The 26,590-nt window shown below is 31.9% G+C and overlaps 2 protein-coding genes across 2 annotated transcripts; one reads left to right on the top strand and one right to left on the bottom strand.

Annotated features, from left to right (window-relative positions):
* The first annotated feature begins 2,845 nt into the window (after window positions 1–2,845).
* Window positions 2,846–11,870, top strand: LOC130954535 (xylan O-acetyltransferase 1-like). The gene is made up of 5 exons (XM_057881284.1): window positions 2,846–3,549; window positions 3,744–3,915; window positions 5,129–5,328; window positions 7,899–8,057; window positions 10,962–11,870. The coding sequence occupies exons 1-5, from the start codon at window positions 3,023–3,025 to the stop codon at window positions 11,305–11,307; spliced, it is 1,404 nt and encodes a 467-aa protein (XP_057737267.1). The 5' UTR covers window positions 2,846–3,022; the 3' UTR covers window positions 11,308–11,870.
* A 5,049-nt stretch (window positions 11,871–16,919) lies between these two features.
* LOC130956924 (uncharacterized) lies at window positions 16,920–17,444 on the bottom strand. Its single transcript, XM_057883857.1, has one exon. It carries the CDS (start codon window positions 17,442–17,444, stop codon window positions 16,920–16,922), a length of 525 nt encoding a protein of 174 aa, XP_057739840.1.
* Window positions 17,445–26,590: the final 9,146 nt, after the last annotated feature.

Raw genomic sequence — 26,590 nt, 5'->3', positions numbered from 1 at the left:
TTCTGCCTCTTCCATCACGTAGCCACCCTAGCTACCTTCTGTGGTGGTTGAGCAGAATCAGAGACAAGCCAACTCTCCAAAGATCTTCACCTTGCTGGCCAAAATCTTTTCTTCCTTTTTTTTGGTATGGAGGAGCTAAGATCCCATCACAAAATCTTTTCACAAGTGATAAGAATCTCAGCCACAGCATACTTTATGTTCTTTTTCGTGCCATCATTGTGATGGTCTTTGTCTTTCCTTCTTTTCGGTAGCTCAAAGTAGCTTTCATGGTTTGCTGTGTAAGGACCAAAGAAGAAAAGAAAAGTGATGAGAGAGAAGAAAGAAATCTGAACATCATTGAATTAGGAAAGAGAATGAAATTAATTGAAATGATTCTTCCCTTGTTGAGTAGCATGTAGCATTAGTTGCTACAATCAAATCAGATGCCCTTTTTCTTTCTCTCTCATTGTTCCCATGCAATAAATGGTAATTGAATGAATTTTGGAATCCATCACATGGTAATAAGCTTAGATCCGTTGGAAGCAATTTTTGCTTTCTTCATCACTTGATTTCGGATCAAGCATGAGTGATTACTCATCAAAAATAAATTTGGGCTTTCTAGTAACAACATTCAAACTGGCCCAATTAATATCACAACACTTTAGCCATATTTCATTGAACATTTTTGAATTAAGGCTGAATAAATTCATACTTGGGCTTGCATCATTTTATTTAATTTTCGGCCCAATAATAAACCTGCATTACAAATTATTAATTAACACATGTTACATGAAAATCATAATTAATAATTTTACAATCAATCATTTCAATAATGTTTGTTCATCATTAAAATAAATCTGAGTTTTCCAAACTCATCAAGAAACATATAATACCAAATAAATCAACAACATTCATTTTTTTCCATTTGAAACTAATTATCCAAACATTTAAAATGGTTTTAAAAGCAAAAACTTATACTGCATTCATACCATTGTACCAAATTTAATTAGGTAAATTTTGGCACATTTAGACTAAATTTTAACAAATTGTTTAACTAACTCCCAAAATCAAAGATGTAATCAAGAAAAAAATTCAATCCCATAACCCAAACAAACATCCAATTTTTTAATGAAAACCCATCAACATACACAGTAAAATCAATATCCGTCTTATTTCCACTTTGTAAAGTAACAGCGCATTAGCATAAGTATGGAGTAAATCAGTTGAAACCAAATATTCACACATATAAAATGGTTTAAGATAAGAATAAGCATTCATTAGTTCAAACTGTTCACATAACATCTAATTCAAACATCCATAAATATTATCTGAATCCTATTTAATTATAACTCAACATCAAGTAAATCAAACCAAGATGAGAAACACATAGTATAGAAAAAAAATAGAAACTAACCAATTAAGAACAATCACATACTTTTTTCTAGTTAATACCAATTATTCAGATATCTAAAATGGTTTACATGAAAAAAAAATTTACTAATTCAACCAAATAAAATAACATCTAATTTAAAATGATGTAACTATTACCAGAAGCCTAATGCATAGCATAAACATGCTATAAAAAAATGAAACCCTAACTATCAGCTAATTTTTTGCAGACTAATGAGTGAAAAAGTAAAGCGGCACAATAGGTTAAGGTGCACGTCACCTTTACAATGACGTTACTGCAGCTGGCAGCAACGACACAGTATGGGCGGCGGTAGGGCGGATTGGGTGCTGGTGTACCGGCGCCTTTGCGCCTTTGGCGTGCGGCTCCTTCCTTCTGCTGTTGTGGTGTTGGTTGGTGATCTATGGCACTGGTGGAAGGTGGCGGTGTTGCGACACCATACATGAGAGTGTGAGGGAAAGGGACGGTAGAAATGGTGGCAGAGGAGCAATGCCGTGTTTGGTATAGAATTTGACACAGTACCGACGGAGATAACAACGAAGAAAACTAATGGCACTAAAGTTTGTTCGAGAGGCAAAGAACAACGATGTTACAAGGGTTTTAGGGTGTTAGGGTTGCTGTAAAAAAGATTAGAAAGATGGATGGTTAAAGTGAAATAAGTGAAAAAAGGAAGGAATTTGAAAGGGTAATTGGGAATGAAATTTTTTTTTTCACCTTATGTGGGTCGAAAGGAAAATCGATTGTTCATGTCGTTCACAATCTCCATTGTCTATCTAGTAGAATTGAAAATAAAGTAAGGACGAAATATAATTAACTATTTTCAAAAAACTTGTTCATTGGTAATATTTGATATTATTTAATTTATTTATGTAAGTTATCTTAATTAAAAACATAAAATAAAATAATTTTAAATTAATTTTTTATTATTTATCAATTTTAAAACTTTATATTTAAAAGCATTCTAATCAAATTCTATAGATAAATGACTATATAAAACCTTACTCTAATATAAAAATAAAAAATAAAAACTTTACGTATACTCCTCATCCGAGGCCTTATCTAAAAGAAATAAAAGGAATAAATAGATAGAAACCTCTTACAACCATGAATGTGAACCTGAAAGACAACAACATTGTGTCTACCAAAGAAGCTTCAACTCCCCCACACTATGCAAACTCCCTTCAACTGATTTAGACTATGACTAACTTCTTCCAAGTCTTTGAAATCACTCCTCAAGTATGCTCTTAAAATACAAGAAAAAGTGGTTGCAAAAACAAATTATATATTGAAAAAAAGAAAAGGATAAATAAATTAACAAAATTAAAGAAACAAATAAAGAACTTTGACCCCTTTGTGTGTTTTGAGAACGACAATTTTTCTTCACCACTATACCTTCTTCTCTGTCCTTACTTCCTTCAAAGACAACACCATTTCACCGAACCCAAATCAAACAAACACACAATATTAATACTAAATTATTCAACCAACCAAAAAATATAATAAATAAAAATTAAAGAAAGAAGCTTCTTGTTTCTTCATGATTTCATCAATCCTCATGAAATGTCCTTCTCTATATTTCTATCCCCTTCGAATTCTTCAAAAGTGTTGTGATATTCATCTTTCTCTCTGTCTTAAATGCAGCAACTTCGGCGCAAGAACTCGCTTTCGAGCTCTGAAACAATGAAAGCAAGAAAAAGCGGAAGCAATAATAATCTCTCCGTGTTGATGATAGTGTTCTCCATATTCGTTTTCGGCGTCTTCTTCATGTTCAGCGAGGACCTTAAGTCACTCGCTGAATTCTCCTTCTTCAAGCCTCAACAACTCCAACAAGGTTCCAATGACAATAATAATGTCACAGAAACTGTTAATAGAGCTCAGCTTCAGCTTGAGAAGAAGAACGAGAAGGAGAAGATTGAATTGCCTGTTATTATGGTAGAAAAGAAAGATGATGAAGAAGAAGAAGAAGAAGAAACGGTTGAGTTGCCTCCAAAAGATTGTGACTTGTTCACAGGTGAGTGGGTTTTCGATAACGTGAGTCACCCTTTGTACAAAGAAGAACAATGCGAGTTTCTCACGCAACAAGTTACCTGCATCAAGAACGGAAGACCTGATTCCATGTATCAGAGTTGGAGATGGCAACCCAGAGATTGCTCTTTGCCCAAGTAACAATAATACACAACCACTTAATTAATTCAATTCCTTCGTTCGCAGAATGTTTTCGTTTTCCTAGAATCTGAACTGTTATCTGCGGTTCAGATTCTAGGACATGCGAAAAACATTATGCGAATTGAACCAGACGGTTATTGTGGATCAACTAATAATTGTGTTTTTGTGTGTGAAATTATTGTGTATTAAGGTTTAAGGCGAGAGTTTTGCTTGAGAAGCTTAGAGGGAAGAGGCTGATGTTTGTTGGAGACTCATTGAATAGGAACCAGTGGGAATCAATGATTTGTTTGGTCCAGTCTGCTGTTCCTCATGGCAAAAAGACCTTGAACAAGACTGGCTCCATTTCTGTCTTCAAACTCCAGGTTTGACTCTTTGCTCTACCCACTCATTTTAACATAATTATCAATAATCAATACTCCTACTAACATAATTATCGATAATAAACGACAAATGCTACACATCTATCCGAATTTATTATTTTTGGCCATCACTTAGTCATTAATATTAAAAAAAAAATTAAAAAATCAGCAATTTTATTAAAATTTGGTCAATATTTAACCAGTAAAAAAAATAAATAATTCTCTACCATTAAATAAAATTTCACACAAATAAAAATACTATTAATGACTAATTAATGACTATGACAGTTACCAAAAAAAAAAATTAATGACTACGACAAATCACAAAATTTACTGTCTCCTAACACTCATCATATTTAAAAATATAGAATAAAAACATAAAATATGTTATTAAATTATTAAATTAAAAAATTAAATTGATAAATAATAACTAAATAATAATTAAAAATAATAAATTTTTATAGTCTCCTAATATTTTTAAAAATAAATACTCATATAAATATATTTTTATATAAAAATAATAATTAAAAATTATTAAATAATTTAATATATTTAACTGCTTAATATAAGGTGAGTTAATATCTTAATTATTATTTTATGTAAAAATAATTTATAAAAATATTATATATATATATATTAAAATTAGTCATTAAAATCAGTTATTATTTGTGTATAAAAATATATAAAAAATATTAAAAAATTATTAAAATTTATTATTTTTTTTTATTATTTTTAATCATTAATTTATTTTTTTAATCTAATTAATAATCTAATAATATATTTTAGTCTATAATTTTAAATATTAATAACTAATTAATAATTAAAAATAATAATTATAACGATCCTTTAATATTTCTCTAAATATATATTTAGTTAACGCATTTTAATGTACATCTAATATTATGGAAGTTTTTTATAAGAAAAACATAGAAGGCCAGTTTTATCGCCATATATTATTCATTTATTTGACATAATGATTTTTTGTGAAGAAAAGTTTAGAATCATATTTTTATGTAATGCTGCATGTAATGCATGTCAAATGTCAATGGTGGGACAATAATGAATTAATTTTGCTGGATTACAAAATTGTATGCATGCTTTGGCTTTGGAATATTGTGCCAATTTTTTATGGTAGTTAAGGAAGGGCATGTTGTGACCATGGGGATAAGGTGGTGGACCTTATCATAATAATGTAGCTATTATTGAGTGTGTGCAGGATTATAATGCAACGGTGGAGTTCTACTGGGCACCGTTCATTGTAGAGTCAAACTCAGATGATCCAAAGATGCATAGCATATTGAACCGAATCATCATGCCTGAATCAATTGAGAAGCATGGTGCCAATTGGAAGAATGTGGACTACCTTGTTTTTAACACTTACATATGGTGGATGAACACACCAACTATGAAAGTCTTGTAAGCACCATAACAATACTCTATACTCTCTCTCTCTCCTAATTAATTAATAATGTCATTATATAATTGAATTGGAAGTTTTAAAAATCAAGGTTTAATTTAAATATATACTAATAACAGCCTAAATTCTTTTACATTGTCATTTAGTAAATTAGTCATTTGCTAATTGCTTATCACATCAATATAAAATGAATTCAAACTTTATAAAATGTGATTAATTAGTTGAAAGTATAAACTCTAGAAACTAATAGAATCGGACACAACAACATCAATATATTTGGACACATTATTGTGTTTGGATATATTTCGTCTTATTACATTTTATATTATAGATAGAAATTTAATTATGTAGTGCTAAAATTAGTGAAAATAATTTTTTATTTTTTTGTATCTATTAGTTAAATAATTAATAATCTAACGAAGAAATTTATCAAATGACTGAAAAATATTTTTATTCTCGATGCATAAAAAATAAAATTAATTTTTTTAATGAATTAATTTTACTAAGGTGGCAGTTATGAGTAACACCAATGGCGAGTAATATTTTAGTTAGTGTGATGGATATCAGGGATTTAAAGAATGAGAAGTTGCATTTAAGTTTCTTTTAATTTTATTTGAGTAATCTTAAAATTAGATGAAATTTTTAGATTTTATAGAGTTGTCTCAGATAAAAAGTAAGAGATATTTTTATTTTGTCTCTTATTGAAAAAGAAGTCAGAACAGAATTATTTACAAGGTATATAGCTGTGAAGTCTAGTTGGATAGAATAAATAGAAGATTATTTTATTTTGTCTCCTAAAGTATAAAACCAGAAACAAAAAAGAGAATGAGAAATGACACAGTCAGATTCAACTAATCAATGCAATATAGCTTACATCCAGTCTCCATCACAACAATAATAGAATTTCACTATCTTTAAATAAGATTACATTCATCAATTTTTCTAGGATTTAATCCAATTCAATCCTATTTGGGACAAATCCAACTTTTACCTAAGCCAAATTTAACTAGAAACTCACTCTAACTTTCAACTGCAAAGTGCTTATTCAACTTGTAAAAAAATCTCTTCAAGATCATAAAAACAAAATAGAAATATATACAGAGGATTTCTGAAATAAACATAGGCTTTTCTCCAACTTTAACTCTCTTTACCTTTTTTCACTCAATGATTTTTTCTTACATTCCTCACAGTAATGACTTTTACCATTAAAACAAAGAAAGATTAAACTGAGAAAACAGAATATTCAATAGAGAACCATAAAGGAGAAGAATGAATAGCCCTGTAAATTATGAGAACCCAAACTTTCTCTTCTCATTTCTTACTCCAATCCTTGGTCGTTTACCCCTTTAATAGATGAGTAAAACTTTCAAAGTATGAAATCTTGTTTCAACACATTTGACTTTTTCTCCCCAAAAATCAGCAGTAGCAGCAGCTGCACAGAAATGATGGAACAGAATATACACCCATACTTTTTATCTTCTCTTTCATCCTTTTTCATATTATTTCAAAAATATGTGCTCTTCATTTGTGCTTTGACTCTAAGTAACTTTTTTGTCCGTTGATTCTTTGGAAAGCTCCATAACCCTCAAATTTTTTAGCTTTTCAATTCGGTATATGCAAAAAAAAAAAGTTTTCTTTAACAAGCTTCAATGTTGTACAAAAAAAAAAGATTTCTATGATGAAGCTTTAGATGTGTTCTTTGTTTTTATCCCTAATTTCTTTAACTTTCTTTTCTTATTTAGATTTGGTAACACATGTTTTGTTCTTTGATTTAACCCTAATCAGAGCTTTTTCTTTTTTCTTGCTTTGTTTTTGTAATTTCACGTGGGTAATGAAAAAGAGAGAAGAGAGAGAAGAGAGAATTTGGTTCTGTGTAGTTTGATTCTTATGTAATTTGAGTTCTATTACTTAGCTAACCACCAATTTAAATGAATAAATTTAGACCATCAATTGAGTTTATAAAAATAGTGTGAATTATATTCAACCACTTATTTTTTTAAAGTTTATGAATCTGAATTATTGTTGAGCGTTGTTTACTTGTTATTGGACCAGTTTAATTAATTTAATTTCCTGCATAATTAATAAATTAATTATACATATAATTAGACTTTTAATTTAATAATAATGTTTAGTCCTCATCAATAATATATTGTTAGTTCTTCATCAAATTTAACACAGTATGTGAGCATTAAAAAGATAAAAATTAAAAAAAATGTGTAGAATTAATTGTATGAACTAAAGTTGAAGAAGATATTGAAGATTGACTATAATGAAAGAAATTAAATGAATTAACAAAACACAATTTTCTTTATTTAATTTCAAGTGAAAGAGAATAAAACTCCTAATAAACTAAAGTTTATCCAATTGATCTATTTTTTCTTTCTGATTACAATAATATAGTCCTTATTTATACTATTTCTCTCATTACTAATATTTACTAATATTTAAGTAGTCAGTTATTTCCTGATTATCATACCATATGTTCGAATCAATGTCTTATTTATAATTTATGTTTGAAGCAATCTGTGAATTGGATTTTGTGTTTGGCATGTTGGTGATAATGCAAAAGACGAGGGTCGTTTGATGAAGGGTCAACGGAGTATGATGAAGTTGCAAGGCCAATTGCATATAGAAGAGTCTTAAAGACATGGTCAAAATGGGTGGAGGACAACATTGATCCAAATCGAACCAAAGTTTTCTTCAACAGCATGTCCCCTCTTCACATAAGGTAAATCAATATGCTCAATTCTCAATTTTCTCTTTTTAATTTATTTTTGGATAAGCTACTAAAATAACACCTGAAATGTTTTGGCACCAATAAAAAATTTCAAAACAAGGAAATAACAAAAATTCTCCTGAAAATATTAAACATTTGAGAGAGAAATTATTACTCAACTCATTTTGTTTGTGGCGGTTGACAGAAAAATCGGTGACACAATTTTATCCTTTTCTTCTTTTGAATTTTTGTGTGTTTATTTTTTAATAGTTTATCTCTTATCATGATCATCATCATTACTGCTACTAGCATTTTGTCGAACATGCTATTCCCGTCAAACCTTCAATTTTATATATAAATGCATAAATTTTATATAATACAAAAACACAAAATTAAACCTAATGTAGTGAATTAAGGGTTGTGTATTGTGTAATTACAATGATAGATCCAAAAAAAAATTGATAGTAAGATAAAATATATATAATATAATAATAAAAATAAATTTCATAATAATTCAATACAATGAATCAAATTTAATAATACAATAAAAATAAATAAATATTATTATCATATATTACAAAAAAATATTTTTAAATTCTAGAAGACCATTTACAACTTTTATAATTATGATAATATATAAATATATAAATTTAAAAATTTGTATAGATATAATTCATCCGATTAAATCGAATCAACTCACTCACATCCAATCTGATCAGATTTAATAACTATAATAATATATTAATATAAGTATGAAAAATAATAGGAAAAAAAGAAAAGGAAAGATGACCATTATAAAAGGGAAACTGTATTATATATAAGATGTATAGATTATATATAGAAGGTGATTATAGGGGTCAACAATCAAAATACAATGAGTCTTTTGAGTACCAACTGCAATTACTTGCCTTTGTTCTTTTTTCTTTTTTCTTTTTTCTTTTTTCTTTTTTCTTTTTTCTTTTTCATCACCTTCAATGGGGTATTTTATTTGTTCTCCCCCAACATACGATACCAAAGTTTATCCTTTTGAAGTGCTTATTAGGTATTAACAAATTAAATTAAATACCAATGTGCTAGCTGGCACTAAAGGTAAAAGGATCTTAACCTGCAATCTCCCATGAGGATAGTGTAATTCTCACATGCCATATATAATATAATATTTGTTAACACATCATTAGGTGAGACCACCCTAACTGTGATCTTATTTTATTATTACTTGGTTAGTGTTTTTGCTTTTGGATCTCTGGTTAGTTTGGTTGGCCAGCCACTATAGTATTCGTTGTGTCTACAAATTTTATTTATTCTTTATTTACTACAAATTTTAGGGTATGTTCGAGCATATATAAATTAAGGAGACTATTCGATAAAGACGCCAAAAATATCTTTTTCTTAAACACGTTTACATGTATTATAATATTATTAGATATTTTTATTAAATTGATTAATAATTTATTTTTAATAAATTAAAATAAAATCAGTTTATTATAGCAATAATAATAAACTTAATTATCTGCATTATAATTATTAGATCCGATTTGATCTAATCGATTTATACCATTTAAATTGAATTATGTTTAAATTTTTTGATAAAAAAATAAATATATCCCTAATTTTGTTTTTAAAAAAGCTATGATACAGTGAATTATGTAAATTGGTCGGTTCGACCGGATCTAATAACGATTGAGTTTATTGTTATTGTTATAAAAATTGATTTTATTCTAGTTTATTATGAAATTTAAAAATAATCGATTCATTAATACGTCTAAGAATAATAGAACACAAATATATTTTACACGTTTTTATGGGAGCATCTTCCATAAATTAAATAGAATGAGAATTTTTGCGTACGTGTAATGAATTTTTATATGGAAAAGTCATGTATGATGTATGATATATTTTTTTTAATGGGCAATGCTATATCCCTATATGCACAATTCGAAAGTTGTCTACTAATTGTTTGTGAGAGGAAAAATAATGGTGTGAGAGTTCCATTTTTCTTTAACTTTAATTTTATCTGATCTTTCACATTTTAAAGCCTTTTAAAGAATAAATAAACAAAAATACACGTAAAAGAATTTAAGATGGACAAAAATATATAAAAAAAATCATAAATATTAAAGTATATCCAAAAAAAAAATTTTTATAGACAAAAATATTATGTCGTTAGTAAATTTTTCTAATCTCTAGGATATATTTTTGTCCATCAAAACTAATTTTTTTTTAGTATACTTTAATATTTATAAATTTTAATATGCACTTTTATTTACTCAAATTTTTTCATGTGCTTTTGTCTATTTATTTTTTTAAACTTAAAAACTATCAAACAAAAATGACAAACTAAAGGTTGCTCAATAGAGATAACTTTCAATAATTGTCCAAGAAAAAAAAAACATTTTTTATCTAACTAATTATACATAGCCTAAGAATTTAATCTTCATTCCTCATGAGTGATAAAAAAAAAGTTACAAAAAATATTTTAAATTACGTATTGCAAAATAAATGTGATAGAAAATATTTGACTAAACACCAATTATATATCTATAAATTGAATAGAAACGGTATCTTATATTTTATTATATCTAAAATAATTATGTCTTGTGTATATCAAAATCTATAACTAAAATTAATTACTAATATAAAATATATATTAAAATATAGAATATACATTAAAAATAAATTAAACTATACATATATTTATACGCAAATATACGATAACTAATAACTAATTTAATGATTAACTTTTTGGTATATACATGGTCTTTTTTTATAAACTCAATCCCTCATCTAATAAGTGTATCATGTTGGCACTGTAGAAGACAAAATTTAGTGAATAACTAAATGCAAATGTAAGATCTTTAAGTAAACTCCTAATAAACTAATTAACCCATTTTGATTTTATATTATTATTTATTGAAGGAGTGGTGATTGGAACAACCCAGATGGCACAAAATGTGCTAAAGAAACAACACCAATTCTCAACACATCAAACCCACAAGTTGGAACCGATCGAAGGCTTTTTGTGATTGCGAACAATGTAACACAATCTATGAAGGTGCCAGTGAACTTCATTAACATAACAACATTATCTGAGTTCAGAAAAGATGCACATACATCAATTTACACCATACGCCAAGGAAAGTTGTTAACTGCAGAGCAACAAGCTAACCCTGCCACTTTTGCTGATTGTATTCATTGGTGCCTGCCCGGCCTGCCCGACACGTGGAACGAGTTCCTTTACACGCGTATTATCTCGATATCTTGACATACAACAAATCAACATCCAAATTCACCCACTAAAAAGAATCCTCTAAAGTTAAAAAATAAATAAAGCAAAAAAGAAAGAGTTCAATCATCGTTAATTTTAACTGATGATTACACTTATTTTTTTGACTTGAATGTGATTCAAATGCGACCGTTAAGTAATCGGTCAATCGGACAAAGATTTGGATGTTTTAAAAATATTTTCTTTTACAATGTATAGATATTTTCAAAGTTTTTTTTTTTCCCACATAATTGTTATTAATGCTCTGCTTTCACACACATCCAAAAACAAAACTGAAAAAATAAAAAAATAGAAAAATCCTTCAACCAACTCCTCTGATCTCATCTCTGTAAGTGTTCATGTAATTTTCTTGATTGGGACATTTTGTTTCTTTTAATTATCTTTCTGCTGTTATAGATTTATAGGTTCAGATTTAGGAACATGGGGTATTTGCAATTTTTTTTTTTTTACTCCTCATGTTTCTTTGGCTGTGTTGGGTTGAGTCGGAAGAAAGCCAAGCACCACAATTGTACAATGAAGTGCTTATTGAAGACAATAAAGTGATTAATCACATGATAATGTTTTATGTACATTATAGTAGTGTGTTTTTGCTCATCTATTGACAAACTCTAACTACTCTTCAATGAAAATCCATATATAAATCTCGATTGACTAATTAATACAATTTTGAACTAATAAAATAATAATGTTTATCATCAATATTTGCTTTTAGAGAAATTATATAGAATTTAATTGTGATACAATAAAGCAATTCTATATGTGCATCTAATTATATATTATCCCGACAGTAAAAATAATCTTTTATATTGACCGCGTGAATAGTTATTCAAAAAAATAGATATAATTAGAAGATTTTATAAGATATTTTACACGGTCAATATATCAAAATTAAACTTAATTATATATTAAAAATCTTAATTTATTCTTTTTATTACTCCTAATTTTTTAAATAAATTTTTAAAAAACCGGCAACTTCCATTTTTGTTTTTTTTTTTTTTGTTTTCTACGGTATCCCCATCCCGACAGGCTAAAAACTAATCTGTCGCGATACTGAGCTCTATTTAAGAATTTGTCGCTGGCCAATAAATTGTTTAAACGGATTAGTGAACTAACCACTAGTCCACTGGACCAACCTAACTTAGTTATTATTTTTGTTTTTATTTATCATTGTTTTGAGTTAAGCCGAAGCCCATACAAAATAAAAAACAAAAATTGTAGAGTGAGCCCAATAACTTTCCTTCTCAAAGTATTTGGCCCACCTTTTATATTGTGTGCAGCTTGGAGTTTTAGACCAATCACAATCACAGAACCGATTCCGTTGTTTTTCTTAAACTTGTTCTTCCCAAATCTAGTTGGGTTTTAACGGAAAACATGAGTCCAAAAACAAGAAAGGAGGAGGGAAACATGTGTTGTAACTAAGAATAGAACACGACAAGCTGAGAATAAGTACAAAACATAGAAATACAAAAATGAATGAATTATAAAAATTTAATTTATTTTTATTTTTTTCATACACAAAATTTAAAAAAATATATAATAATAAAAATATAATTATAAAAAAATTTAGAAATAATGAAAAAAATAAATTTTATTTTTTATTAATATTTTTATATTTTTTTATTAAAAAAATATAAAATATATTAATTCAATATTTTTAAATATAATATTTGTGTCCATATTCATCTGTTGAACATTATCTTTTGTTTTGATATTTGTCTCAGGATCGTATATTTATAAACAAACATAACTTAATATATGTATATTTATCTTTAACTAATATTTTAATACTTTAAAATAAAGAAATTAACTGGTATAAATGTTAATGCAAAAAATGAATTTATATGCTAGTATGAATAATTTGGTATATCATTGTTTTTACGTGTTTTAATTATTAGAAAATATAAACGATGATGAAAAGGATTTATTAAAATAGTATAGCATAAATGCAAAATTACTTTATCTCACATTTATTTTATTTAAATGTTATTTTAGAAACGTGATGTTATGTAATACGTTTCACATATAATTTAATCCTTGTTAATTGTCAATTTTTTCGGAAGATATTGATTCCTATTCCTATATATTATTAAAGAATTGATGCTTAGCATAAAAATTTAGAAAAATCCTCATCTTCCAGAGAACCTCCAATACATAATATGCTCTAATGATGAAGGTAAATTATTTTCGGTCTCTATCTTGGCTAAGAGTGTTTATGGTTTAATTTTTTAAAAAATTAAACTGAAATTTTACTAAATTATTTTAAATAATTTAAAAATTGAACTAAATTATTTTGTCACATAATAAATTAATTTTAAACTAATTTATAATACAATATACTAATTTATAAAAATAATACTAACTTTAATTAAAAAAATAAATTTAAACTAATTTATAGACTATAATTAATTTAAATATAAAAAAATTAGTTTTTATATTCTTTTTGTTTCACCTCTTTTTTTTTCTTTTCTCTTTTTTCCTTCTCTTTTGCCCCTCTCTTTTTTTTTTCTCTTCCTTTCTTCTCTCTTTTCTCAAAAATAATCCGAGGCAATTGTGGTGGGCCACGGAAGAGAAAAGAAAAGAAAAAAAGAAAGGGAAAGGGAGGGAGATTGAAAAATGTAGACTGAAATCTTGTGGGGGAGTGATGGCGAATGCACCTGATTGTTTGAATATCTCACTCATTATGTCTGCTTTGTGTTTGTAAAAATGCTTAGTTCAAATTGAGTGTGTAAAAGAGTGTGTAGTGTGCAACAACTCGAAGGTGAATAAGATTGAAGTTTCGATGCTTGAGAAATGAAGAATGACGATTTTGATTAGGATTTGGTTCTGGTTTAGCTTTTTTTTACTATTGGCTCTTAATTATTGCATGAAAAATAAACTCAGTGTAAATAGAGAAATACTGAAATAATTAAAAATAAAAATAAAAATGATATTATATGAAACTATTTCTTAAAAAAACATTGTATGTACTAATAATAAAATTTGAATTTGAGATATTGCATAAACTATAACTCGTCCTTCATGCTTCATATAAAATTCTATTAATAAATATCAATGAAAATACATTATACGTTGATTATAGTATTAGTTTTAAAACACAATTCATATAATTATTTACACTGTTCTAACCAATTAATATCTAGTAAAAAAAATTATATATCTTTATCCACTTTTAGAATCCTAATCAAATTGCTTAGTGCTACTTTACATCTTTAATATGCCTCTTTGACTTTAGAGATAATTATTTAAAAAAAAATACTTATAATCATTTACAAACCGAAAAATATAGAATACTAATATATTATCTGTCAACTTATTATCAATAATAATTAATTGTTATATTTTAAATACATGTATAAAGAGACATATTTAAGAAATACATCTATAAAGATACTTTTATTAGATACAGTCATAAAAAGAATATTTTTATTAGACACATCTACAAAGACATTTCTATTAAATACTGTTATAAATTAGAGTTGGCAAAAGTTGGCAGAAATATTGTTGATAACGTAACGGGATTGTTTACAAACACATGTTAATTATTAGAGAAAATACTTATAATATACAGGTTTAACTATCCCCTCATTCTGCAGTTGTTTTTACTAAATACGATTACCATACACATCATAAACATTGATGTCATGTGAATGACCATAAAAGTGAAAAAGGGAGTGGAGTGGAGGCCAACGCCATTTTACTTTTGAAAGAAAATATTAACTAACCAATGCAAAAATCAACTACGATCCATCAAAATCATAAACTTATATACATAATCATTTGAAGAATAATGCTCCATAACAAGAGCAATATCCAAATGGGTTCATAATCAGTTGTTACTACAACCTTTAAATAGAAAACAAACTGAAGTTCACCAAGAAAACAAACATAAAAATGGTGAACGAGCAAATCAAGTAGTTCTTTGATTAACAACAGCAAACCAATTTCCTACTTTATGGCCAATCCTACTCTGTGAATTTAACGAAAAGGAATGAGAGCATTCACGAAAATGATAGTTATTTAGATAACACCAATGCCTTATTAAGGGGCCTCGTCACCAGATCTATCACCTTTTCAGTTGTAAGCATCAACAGGCTCGGGATTTTAAGAAAGTCAACAGCCTAAACAACCATCGTCACAGCATTTTAGTTAATTTGCAAATTAACATGGAGGAAATCAAAAGATTAGAAAACTTTTGTAACTTGTGTTGAGTTTGAAAACTAATATTCAATTAAAATAATGAACAAACATTATTATAAATTATTAAGTGTTTAAATGATTGTGTTGTGGTTTAGTATGCAGGAAAACAAATGAAACAACTTGGCTCGAGGAACAATTGTTTAAAGCCCAAGTCAAGCTCCATCACAAATCTTGGATCCAAACAAAAGAAAAGAAAGAATTGGCCCAAGTCCTTCAAACTCCAGGTGGTAACCTACGTGTGAGATGCTCTTTTTTTTTGTTATGATTTTGATCCTCAACGTAGAGGCCGAAAATCGATTTCGTCCCTGACATTTTTTTTCGCTACAAAATGGTTTCCAAAGTTTCAGTTTGTTTTAAAATCGTCATTTGGACAAAAATACCCTTCCTTCACCCCCAAAATCAACCAAACTCAGCAGAAGCAAGCAAAACAGAAGCCTAAGCAGAACAGAAGCCTAAGCAACCACCACCACCACCATGGTCATCATCATCAAAACTTTCCTCAAAATCTACCAAAATCAACCAAAATCATGGTCATCATCATCAGCATCATCAGAACTTCCCCCAAAATCAACCAGAAGCCCACCCTAAACCAGAACCCACCACCACCACCACCATTATCATCATGGTCATCATCATTAGAAGAAGAACCATCAACAAAATTGAAAATCAGAAGAACCATCAACCATCAGAAAATCAGAACTCAAAAAACCAAAACAATCAAAACTCAAAACCATCAACAAAATTCAAAACTAGAAATCCAGTTCCAAGAAGAAGAACGGCAAGGACGCGGAGCAGGACGAGCGGCGAGGAGCAGGAGCGGCAGCGATGACGGCGAGGAGCAGCGGCGGTGGCCATTAGCTTTCTCCCTTCCGATCTCTCTCTCCCTTAGCTTTCTCCTTTCTTGCTTTCTGTTTCCCCTTCCAATCACAGGCGGCGGTGCGGCCTTCCCTCCCCTCTCCCGCGGATTCTCTTTCTCCCCCTACCCTTCGCTTTCTCGCTCCCCCCTCCCCCGATTCTCTTTCTCCCTCTCTGATGTCTTTCTTTCTTTTTTTTTCTTTTTTTTATAATTTTTTAATGAATGGTAATTTGGTAATAAAAAAATTGATAAAAAGAACGATTTCAAAACAAATTGAAACCTTGGGGACCATTTTGTAGGAACAAAAAGGCCGGGGACGAAATCGATTTTTGGCCTCTATATTGGGGACCAAAATCATACTTAACCCTTTTTTTTAAATAACTCAGAACAGAAGGGAAACATGCTTATTTGAAAATTAATGAAACAAATATAAGAAAATAAATCAAATAGAACTATAAAAAAGGAAGATCATACCATGGTGGGTTGCCTCCCACCTAGCACTTTTCTTTAGCGTCCTTAAGTTAGACGGTCCATAGGCTCAGTCCTCTTCCCTTGCTAGATCCTTCAAGAGGAAGATCTCCAACTCCTTGTTGTTCTTCACTTTCGCACCATGATACAACTTTAAACGGTGACCATTGACTTTGAAAAAGGTAGTGCTTGAGGGGTGACTTAGGTGGACAACTCCATACGATTCAATCTTCTCCACCATGTAGGGTCCATCCCATCTTGACCTCAGTTTGTCTGGCATTAATCTCAACCTTGAGTTGTAGAGAAGGCCTTGATCCCCAGCTCTAAACTCTCTTCTCTTAATGTTCTTGTCATGTACCGCCTTCACCTTTTCGTTGTAGAGCCTTGAGTTTTCATATGCTTCTAGCCAAAGGCACTCCAATTCCTCTAATTGTAATTTTCTTTCAATTCCGCTCCTCCCAATCTTGAGTTGCATTCTTTTATATCTCAGTAAGCTTTGTGTTCCACCTCTACCAGAAGGTGACAAGCCTTTCCATAGACTAGGCGGAACAGACTCATACCTATGGGTGTCTTGTAAGATGTTCGATAAGCTCATAGCGCATCTCCAAGCCGAGAGCTCCAGTCCCGTCTATGAGGTTTAACAATCTTCTCGAGTATGCACTTGATCTCTCTATTAGACACTTTGGCTTGGCCATTTGTTTGGGGATGGTAAGTTGTTGCCACCTTGTGAATGATGCCATGTTTCTTCATCAACCCTGTCATTCTTCAGTTACAAAATTGAGAGCCTTGATCACTCATGATTGCTCGTGGTGATCCAAAGCGACAAATAATATTATTCCTAACAAAAGAGACAACCACATTAGCATCATCAGTACGGGTAGAAATTGCTTCCACCCACTTAGAAACGTAATCAACAGCTAACAGAATATATAAGAAACCATTCGAGTTTGGAAATGGGCCCATGAAGTCAATACTCCAAACATAAAAAATTTTACAAAACAACATGAGTTGTCGGGGCATTTCATCCCTCTTGGATATATTTCCAAACCTTTGGCATTGGTGGCAAAAGTCACAAAAAAGATTAGCATCCTTAAAAAGTTTGGGCCACCAAAATTCGCAGTCTAAAATTTTTCTTGTAGTTCTTTGAAGACCAAAGTGTCCACCACTCTCAGAAGAGTGGCATGGCTCTAAAATAGAAGAGATTTCAAATTGTGGAACACACTTTCTAATTATTTGGTCAACACCACATCTCCACAAATATGGGTCATCCCATGTGTAATACTTGGACTCATTTTTAAGCTTGTCCTTTTGATGTTTAGAAAAATTTGGAGAAAAGGTACGACTAACCAAATAATTAGCTATGGGTGCATACCAAGAAACCACCTCAGATATTGCTTGCAAGCTATCAAGTAGAAATACATCATTGATAGGAGTGGAGTCACTTTTAATATGTTCTAGGCGACTCAAGTGGTCTGCCACCAAATTTTGGGAACCACTCCCATCTTTGATCTCTAAATCAAACTCTTGCAATAACAATATCCAATGGATTAACCTTGGTTTAGACTCTTTCTTAGCATGCAAATATTTCAAGGCCACATGGTCTGAATATACTACCACTTTTGTTTCAAGTAAATAAGCCCAAATTTTATCTAAGGCAAAAACAATTACTAAAAGTTCCTTTTCAGTGGTAGTATAATTAGACTGGGCACCATCTAAAGTTTTAGAAACATAAGCAATAATACAGGGATCCTTACCTTCGCGCTAAGACAACGCCGCTCCTACCGCATAGTTAGATGCGTCGCACATAATCTCGAACGGCCTACTCCAGTCAGGCCCTCTCACAATAGGAGTTTGAGTCAAGGCAATCTTCAGCTTGTCAAATGCTTCCATGCAGTCTTCACTTAAGTCGAACTCTATGTCTTTCTGCTGTAGACGGGAAAGGGGTAGTGCAACCTTACTGAAGTCCTTGATAAAATGCTGGTAGAAACCTATATGACCAAGAAAAAAATGGACTTCTCTCATAGAGGAAGGGTAAGGTAAACCAGAAATAACATCAACCTTTGCAAGATCAACAGATATACCAGTATTAGAAACAACATGGCCTAGAACAATACCTTGTTTTACCATAAAATGACATTTTTCAAAATTAAGCACAAGGTTTGAACTAGCACATATTTCTAATATTCTAGCAAGATTATCCAAATAAAGGTAAAAAGAATCACCATAGATGCTAAAATCATCCATAAATACTTCCATGCAATGCTCAAAAAGATCAAAAAAGATACTCATCATGCACCTTTGAAACGTAACTGGTGCATTACATAAATCAAAAGGCATTCTTTTATATGCATACGTTCTAAAGGGGCATGTAAAAGCAATTTTCTCTTGGTCGTCTGGAGCAATATGGATCTGAAAATAACCAATATAGACATCTAAAAAGCAATAATGTGATTTACCTGACAGGCGATCAAGCATTTGATCGATGAAAGGTAATGGATAGTGATCCTTGCGAGAAGCCAAGTTCAAGTGCCTATATTCGATGCACACTCTCCAGAAATTTTGCACCCTTGTAGCCATGAGTTCCCCATTCTCATTCTTCACAATTGTGACGCCGGACTTCTTCGGAACCACTTGTACTGGACTAACTGGTGGACGAAATTGTGATCATCAATAATGGCTCCAAAGGTGCTCTCAAACATGAATCACACTTTGTCACAACTCCGCACAACTAACCATCAAGTGTACTGGGTCGTCCAAGTAATAAACCTTACGTGAGTAAGGGTCGATCCCACAGAGATTGTTGGTATGAAGCAAGCTATGGTCATCTTGTAAATCACAGTCAGGAGGATTTAACTATATTAAGAGATTATTGGATTTTCGCATAATAATAAATAATAAACAGAAAATAAAGATAGAGTGACTCATGTAATTCAATGGTGGGAATTTCAGACAAATGTATGGAGGTGTTGTGTTCCTTCTGAATCTCTGCTTTCCTACTGCTTTCATCCAATCCTTCTTACTCCTTTCCATGGCAAGCTGTATGTAGGGCATCATCGTTGTCAATGGCTACATCCCATCCTCTCGGTGAAAATGGTCCAAATGCTCTGTCACAGCACGGCTAATCATCTATCGGTTCTCGATCATGTTGGAATAGAATCCCTTGATTCTTTTGCGTTTGTCATCACGCCTAACAATCGCGAGTTTGAAGCTCGTCACAGTCATTCAATCCCGGAATCCTACTCGGAATACCACAGACAAGGTTAGACTTTCCGGATTCCCATGAATGCCACCATCAATTCTAGCTTATACCACGAAGATTCTGATTAAGGAATCCAAGAGATATGCGCCCGGTTTAAGGTAGAACGAAAGTGGTTGTCAGTCACGCGTTCATAGGTGAGAATGATGATGAGTGTCATGGTTCATCACATTCATCATGTTGAAGTGCAACGAATATCTTAGAATAAGAATAAGTCGAATTGAATAGAAAATAGTAGTAATTGCATTGAAACTTGAGGTACAGCAGAGCTCCACACCCTTAATCTATGGTGTGTAGAAACTCCACCGTTGAAAATACATAAGTGATGAAGGTCCAGGCATGGCCGAGAGGCCAGCCCCCAAAACGTGATCACAGGATCAAAAATACAATCCAGGATGAAAATATAATAGTAAAAAGTCCTATTTATACTAGACTAGCTACTAGGGTTTACAGAAGTAAGTAATTGATGCATAAATCCACTTCCGGGGCCCACTTGGTGTGTGTTTGGGCTGAGCTTGATCTATCCACGAGCTGAGGCTTCTCTTGGAGTTGAACGCCAAGTTGTAACGTGTTTTGGGCGTTCAACTCCGGTTCGTGACGTGTTTCTGGCGTTTGACTCCAGACAGCAACATGGAACTGGCATTGAGCGCCAGTTTACGTCGTCTAATCACGAATAAAGAGATGTGTATGTTTCGGCCATATGCGTGGAATTGGGTGGGGAAGAGATAAAGAGATGGATGGATGTGAGTAGTAAAGAGGTGATGGGGAAGAGATATTGAGGTGATTGGTGAAGAAGAGAGAAGGTGAGTTGAGGTAGGTGGGGATCCTGTGGGGTCCACAGATCCTGAGGTGTCAAGGATTTACATCCCTGCACCAATTAGGCATGTAGAAGGCCTTTGCATCCAATTCTGGCGTTTAAACGCCGAAGTGATGTTCATTTTGGGCGTTCAACGCCCATGTGTAGCATGTTTCTGGCGTTGAACGCCAGTTCCATGTTTGTTTCTGGCGTTCAGCGCCAACTCTCCTCAGGGCATATTCCTGGCGTTCAAACGCCAGGATGTTGCTTGTTTCTGGTGTTCAACGCCAGATCCATGCTCTGTTCTGGCGTTGAACGCCAGCCAGATGCTCCTTACTGGCGTTTAAACGCCAGTAAGTCCTTCCTCCAGGATGTGATTTTTCTTCTGCTATTTTTGATTCTGTTTTTAATTTTAGTATTTTTTCGTGACTCTACATGATCATGAACCTAATAAAACATGAAATAACAATAAAAATAAAAATAAAATTAGATAAATAAAAATTGGGTTGCCTCCCAATAAGCGCTTCTTTAATGTCAATAGCTTGACAGTGGGCTCTCATGGAGCCTCACAGAAGTTCAGAGCATGATGAAGGCCTCCCAACACCACACTTAGAGTTTGAATGTAGGGTTTTCTCAACACCAAACTTAGAATTTGGTTGTGGCCTCCCAACACCAAACTTAGAGTTTGATTGTGGGGGCTTTTGTTTGACTCTATACTGAGAGAAGCTCTGCATGCTTACTCTCCATTGTTACAGAAGGATAGCCGTGTGTCTTAAACACAAGGTAGTCTCCATTCAATTGAAGGACTAATTCTCCTCTGTTAACATCTATCACAGCTTCTGCTGTGGCTAGGAAAGATCTTCCAAGGATGATGCATTCATCCTCCTCCTTTCTAGTGTCTAAGATTATGAAATCAGCAGGAATGTAAAGGTCTTTAACCTTTACTAACACGTCCTCTACTAATTCATAAGCTTGTCTTACTGACTTGTCTGCCAATTGTAATGAGAATAAGGCAGGTTGTACCTCAATGATCCCCAGCTTCTCCATTACAGAGAGTGGCATAAGATTTATGCCTGACCCTAGGTCACACAGAGCTTTCTCAAAGGTCATGGTGCCTATGGTATAGGGTATTAAGAATTTCCCAGGATCTTGTTTCTTTTGAGGTAAAGTTTGCTGAACCCATGTATCAAGTTCACTAATGAGCAAGGGAGGTTCACCTTCCCAAGTCTCATTACCAAATAACTTGGTATTCAGCTTCATGATGGCTCCTAGATATTGAGAAACTTGCTCTCCAGTTATATCTTCATCCTCTTCAGAGGAAGAATAATCTTCAGAGCTCATGAATGGTAGAAGGAGATTTAATGGAATCTCTATGGTATCTATATGAGCCTCAGATTCCTTTGGATCCTCAATAGGGAACTCCTTCCTGCTTGAGAGATGTCCCATGAGATCTTCCTCATTGGGATTCGCGTCCTCTCCCTCCTCTCTAGGTTCGGCTGTGTTGACTATGTCAATGGCCTTGCACTCTCTTTTTGGATTCTCTTCAGTATTGCTTGGGAGAGTACTAGGAGGGGTTTCAGTGATTTTCTTACTCAGCTGGCCCACTTGTGCCTCCAGATTTCTGATGGAGGACCTTATTTCATTCATGAAACTTAAAGTGGCCTTAGACAGATCAGAGACTAAATTTGCTAAGTTAGAGGTATTCTGTTCATAATTCTCTGTCTGTTGCTGAGAAGATGATGGATAAGGCTTGATATTGCTGAGCCTATTTCTTCCACCATTATTAAAGCCTTGTTGAGGCTTTTGTTGATCCTTCCATGAGAAATTCGGATGATTTCTCCATGATGAATTATAGGTGTTTCCATTAGGTTCACCCATGTAATTTACCTCTGCCATTGCAAGGTTTTCAGGATCATAAGCTTCTTCTTCAGAAGATGCCTCTTTAGTACTGTTGGATGCATTTTGTCATCCATTCAGACTTTGAGAAATCATGTTGACTTGCTGAGTCAACACTTTGTTCTGAGCCAATATGGCATTCAAAGCATCAATTTCAAAAACTCCCTTCCTTTGAGGCGTCCCATTATTCACAGAATTCTTCTCAGAAGTGTACATGAACTGGTTATTTGCAACCATGTCAATAAGTTCTTGAGCTTCTGCAGGCATTTTCTTTAGGTGAATAGATCCACCTACAAAGTGGTCTAAAGACATCTTGGAAAACTCAGATAGACCATAATAGAATATATCTAATATGGTCCACTCTGAAAACATGTCAGAAGGATACTTTTTGGTCATCTGCTTATATCTTTCCCAAGCTTCATAGAGGGATTCACCATCTTTTTGCTTGAAGGTCTGAACATCCACTCTAAGCTTGCTCAGCTTTTGAGGAGGAAAGAATTTATCCAGGAAGGCCGTGACCAGCTTATCCCAGGAGTCCAGGCTATCTTTAGGTTGTGAGTCCAACCATGTTCTAGCTCTGTCTCTTACAGCAAAAGGGAAAAGCATGAGCCTGTAGACTTCAGGATCTACTCCATTCGTCTTAACAGTCTCATAAATCTGCAAGAACTCAGTTAAAAACTGGTAAGGATCTTCAGATGGAAGTCCATGAAACTTGCAGTTCTGTTGCATTAGAGCAACTAATTGAGGTTTCAGCTCAAAATTGTTTGCTCCAATGGCAGGAATTGAGATGCTTCTTCCATCAAACTTGGACATAGGTTTAGTAAAATCACCAAGCATCCTCCTTGCATTATTATTGTTGGGTTCGGCTGCCATCTCCTTCTCTTGTTCGAAAATTTCAGAAAGGTTGCCTCTGGATTGTTGTAATTTAGCTTCTCTTAGTTTTCTCTTCAGAGTCCTTTCAGGTTCAGGATCAGCTTCAACAAGAGTGCCTTTTTCCTTGTTCCTGCTCATATGAAAGAGAAGAGAACAAGAAAAGAAGAGGAATCCTCTATGTCACAGTAAAGAGGATCCTTATTATTAGTAGAAGAAGAAAGGAATAAAAGTGAAGAAGAATCCAAACAGAAGGATGAGGATAGGGGTAGTGATTTGAGATGAAGAGAGGTGAAGAGAAGTGTTAGTAAATAAATAAATAAATAGAAGAAGAGGAGAGGGAAAGAATTTGAAAATTAATTTTAAAAAGGAGTTAATGATTTTCGAAAATTAAAGATGAGATAGAATTAAGATTAAAATTTAAAATAATTAGTTAATTAAAAAGAATTTTTGAAAAAGAGGGAGGTATTTTCGAAAATTAGAGAGGGGAGAGTAGTTAGGTGGTTTTGAAAAAGATAAGAAACAAACAAAAAGTCAAATAATCAGTTGAAAAAAATATTAAAATCAAATGTGAAAAGATAAGAAGATAAGAAGTTAGATAAGATATTTTAAATCAAATTTTTGAAAAAGATAAAATTTTGAAAAAGATATGATAAAAAGATATGGTTGAAAAAGAATTAATTTTTAAAATTAAAATTAATTACTTAACTAACAAGAAACTAAAAGATAAGATTCTAGAATTTAAAGATTGAACCTTTCTTAACAAGAAAGTAACAAACTTCAAATTTTTGAATCAATCACATTAATTGTTAGTAAAGTTTCAATTTTTTTTTGAAAAAAAGATAAGAAAAAGATTTTGAAAATAAATTTTTTAAAAATTTCAAAAATTATAAAAAAAATTGAAAAAGATTTGATTTTTGAAAAAGATTTTGAAAAGATAAGATTTTTAAATTTGAAAATTTGACTTGACTTGTAAGAAACAACTAATTTTAAAAATTTTTGACTAAGTCAACTCAAATTTTTGAAAATGATGAGAAAATTAAGGAAAAGATATTTTTTATTTTTTAAATTTTTAATGATGAGAGAGAAAAACATAAAAATGACCCAAAACATGAAAATTTTGGATCAAAACACATGATGCATGCAAGAACACTATAAATGTCAAGATGAACACCAAGAACACTTTGAAGATCATGATGAACATCAAGAACATATTTTTGAAAAATTTTTAATGCAAATAAAACATGCAAGACACCAAACTTAGAAATCTTTAATGTTTAGACACTATGAATGCAAAAATGCACATGAAAAACAATAAAAGACACACAACAAGAAAACATCAAGATCAAACAAGAAGACTTACCAAGAATAACTTGAAGATCATGAAGAACACCATGAATGCACGAATTTTCGAAAAATGCAAGAAATATATTTTTTTAAAACATGCAATTAACACCAAACTTAAAAATTGACTCAATACTCAAACAAGAAATACAAATTTTTTTTGGTTTTTATGATTTTATGATTTTTTTTATTTTCTTTTTTTTTTTTCGAAAAACATATAGGAAAAGAAAACAATGAATTCATAGTCCTCAATCAAAATCCCATGGATTATACATGGCTTAATAGCCAGCCAAGCTAAAACATGTTATATGAAACTCTAGAATTCATTCTTTAAAAATTTAGAAAATTTTCGAAAACAAAAGGAAAAATTCTTTTTGAAAGATTTTTGAAATTTTTTTTCGAAAATAAAACAAAAAGAAAATTACCTAATCTGAGCAACAAGATGAACCGTCAGTTGTCCATACTCAAACAATCTCCGACAACGGCGCCAAAAACTTGGTGGACGAAATTGTGATCATCAACAATGGCTCCAAAGACTTGGTGCTCTCAAACATGAATCACACTTTGTCACAACTCCGCACAACTAACCAGCAAGTGTACTGGGTCGTCCAAGTAATAAACCTTACGTGAGTAAGGGTCGATCCCACAGAGATTGTTGGTATAAAGCAAGCTATGGTCATCTTGTAAATCCCAGTCAGGCGAATTTAACTATATTAAGAGATTATTGGATTTTCGCATAATAATAAATAATAAACAGAAAATAAAGATAGAGTTACTCATGTAATTCAATGGTGAGAATTTCAGACAAGTGTATAGAGGTGTTGTGTTCCTTCTGAATCTCTGCTTTCCTACTGCTTTCATCCAATCTTTCTTACTCCTTTCCATGGCAAGCTGTATGTAGGGCATCACTGTTGTCAATGGCTACATCCCATCCTCTCAGTGAAAATGGTCCAAATGCTCTGTCACAGCACGGCTAATCATCTGTCGGTTCTCGATCATGTTGGATTATAATCCCTTGATTCTTTTGCGTTTGTCATCACGCCCAACAATCGTGAGTTTGAAGCTCGTCACAGTCATTCAATCCCGGAATCCTACTCGGAATACCACAGAAAAGGTTAGACTTTCTGGATTCCCATGAATGCCGCCATCAATTCTAGCTTATACCATGAAGATTCTGATTAAGGAATCCAAGAGATATGCGCCCGGTCTAAGGTAGAACGGAAGTGGTTGTCAGTCACCCGTTCATAGGTGAGAATGATGATGAGTGTCACGGATCATCACATTCATCATGTTGAAGTGCAACGAATATCTTAGAATAAGAATAAGTCGAATTGAATAGAAAATAGTAGTAATTGCATTGAAACTTGAGGTACAGCAGAGCTCCACACCCTTAATCTATGGTGTGTAGATACTCCACCGTTGAAAATACATAAGTGATGAAGGTCCAGGCATGGCCGAGAAGCCAGCCCCCAAAACGTGATCACAGGATCAAAAATACAATCCAGGAAGAAAATATAATAGTAAAAAGTCCTATTTATACTAGACTAGCTACTAGGATTTACAAAAGTAAGTAATTGAT

The sequence above is a fragment of the Arachis stenosperma genome, chromosome 10 (assembly GCF_014773155.1).
Source record: "Arachis stenosperma cultivar V10309 chromosome 10, arast.V10309.gnm1.PFL2, whole genome shotgun sequence".
Taxonomy (NCBI): Eukaryota; Viridiplantae; Streptophyta; class Magnoliopsida; order Fabales; family Fabaceae; genus Arachis; species Arachis stenosperma.
The sequence above is the reverse complement of the archived record's forward strand: the minus strand, read 5'-3'. Positions and strand labels throughout refer to the sequence as shown.

What these genes read in the sequence shown, in the direction of transcription:
- LOC130954535 (XM_057881284.1), top strand. Translation starts at nt 3,023, where the DNA reads ATGCAGCAACTTCGGCGCAAGAACTCGCTTTCGAGCTCTGAAACAATG. An exon ending in ACACCAACTATGAAAGTCTT is followed by an intron (nt 5,329 to 7,898) that starts GTAAGCACCATA and finishes ATAATGCAAAAG; the next exon opens with ACGAGGGTCGTTTGATGAAG. An exon ending in ATGTCCCCTCTTCACATAAG is followed by an intron (nt 8,058 to 10,961) that starts GTAAATCAATAT and finishes TATTTATTGAAG; the next exon opens with GAGTGGTGATTGGAACAACC.
- LOC130956924 (XM_057883857.1), bottom strand. Translation starts at nt 17,444, where the DNA reads ATGAGCTTATCGAACATCTTACAAGACACCCATAGGTATGAGTCTGTT.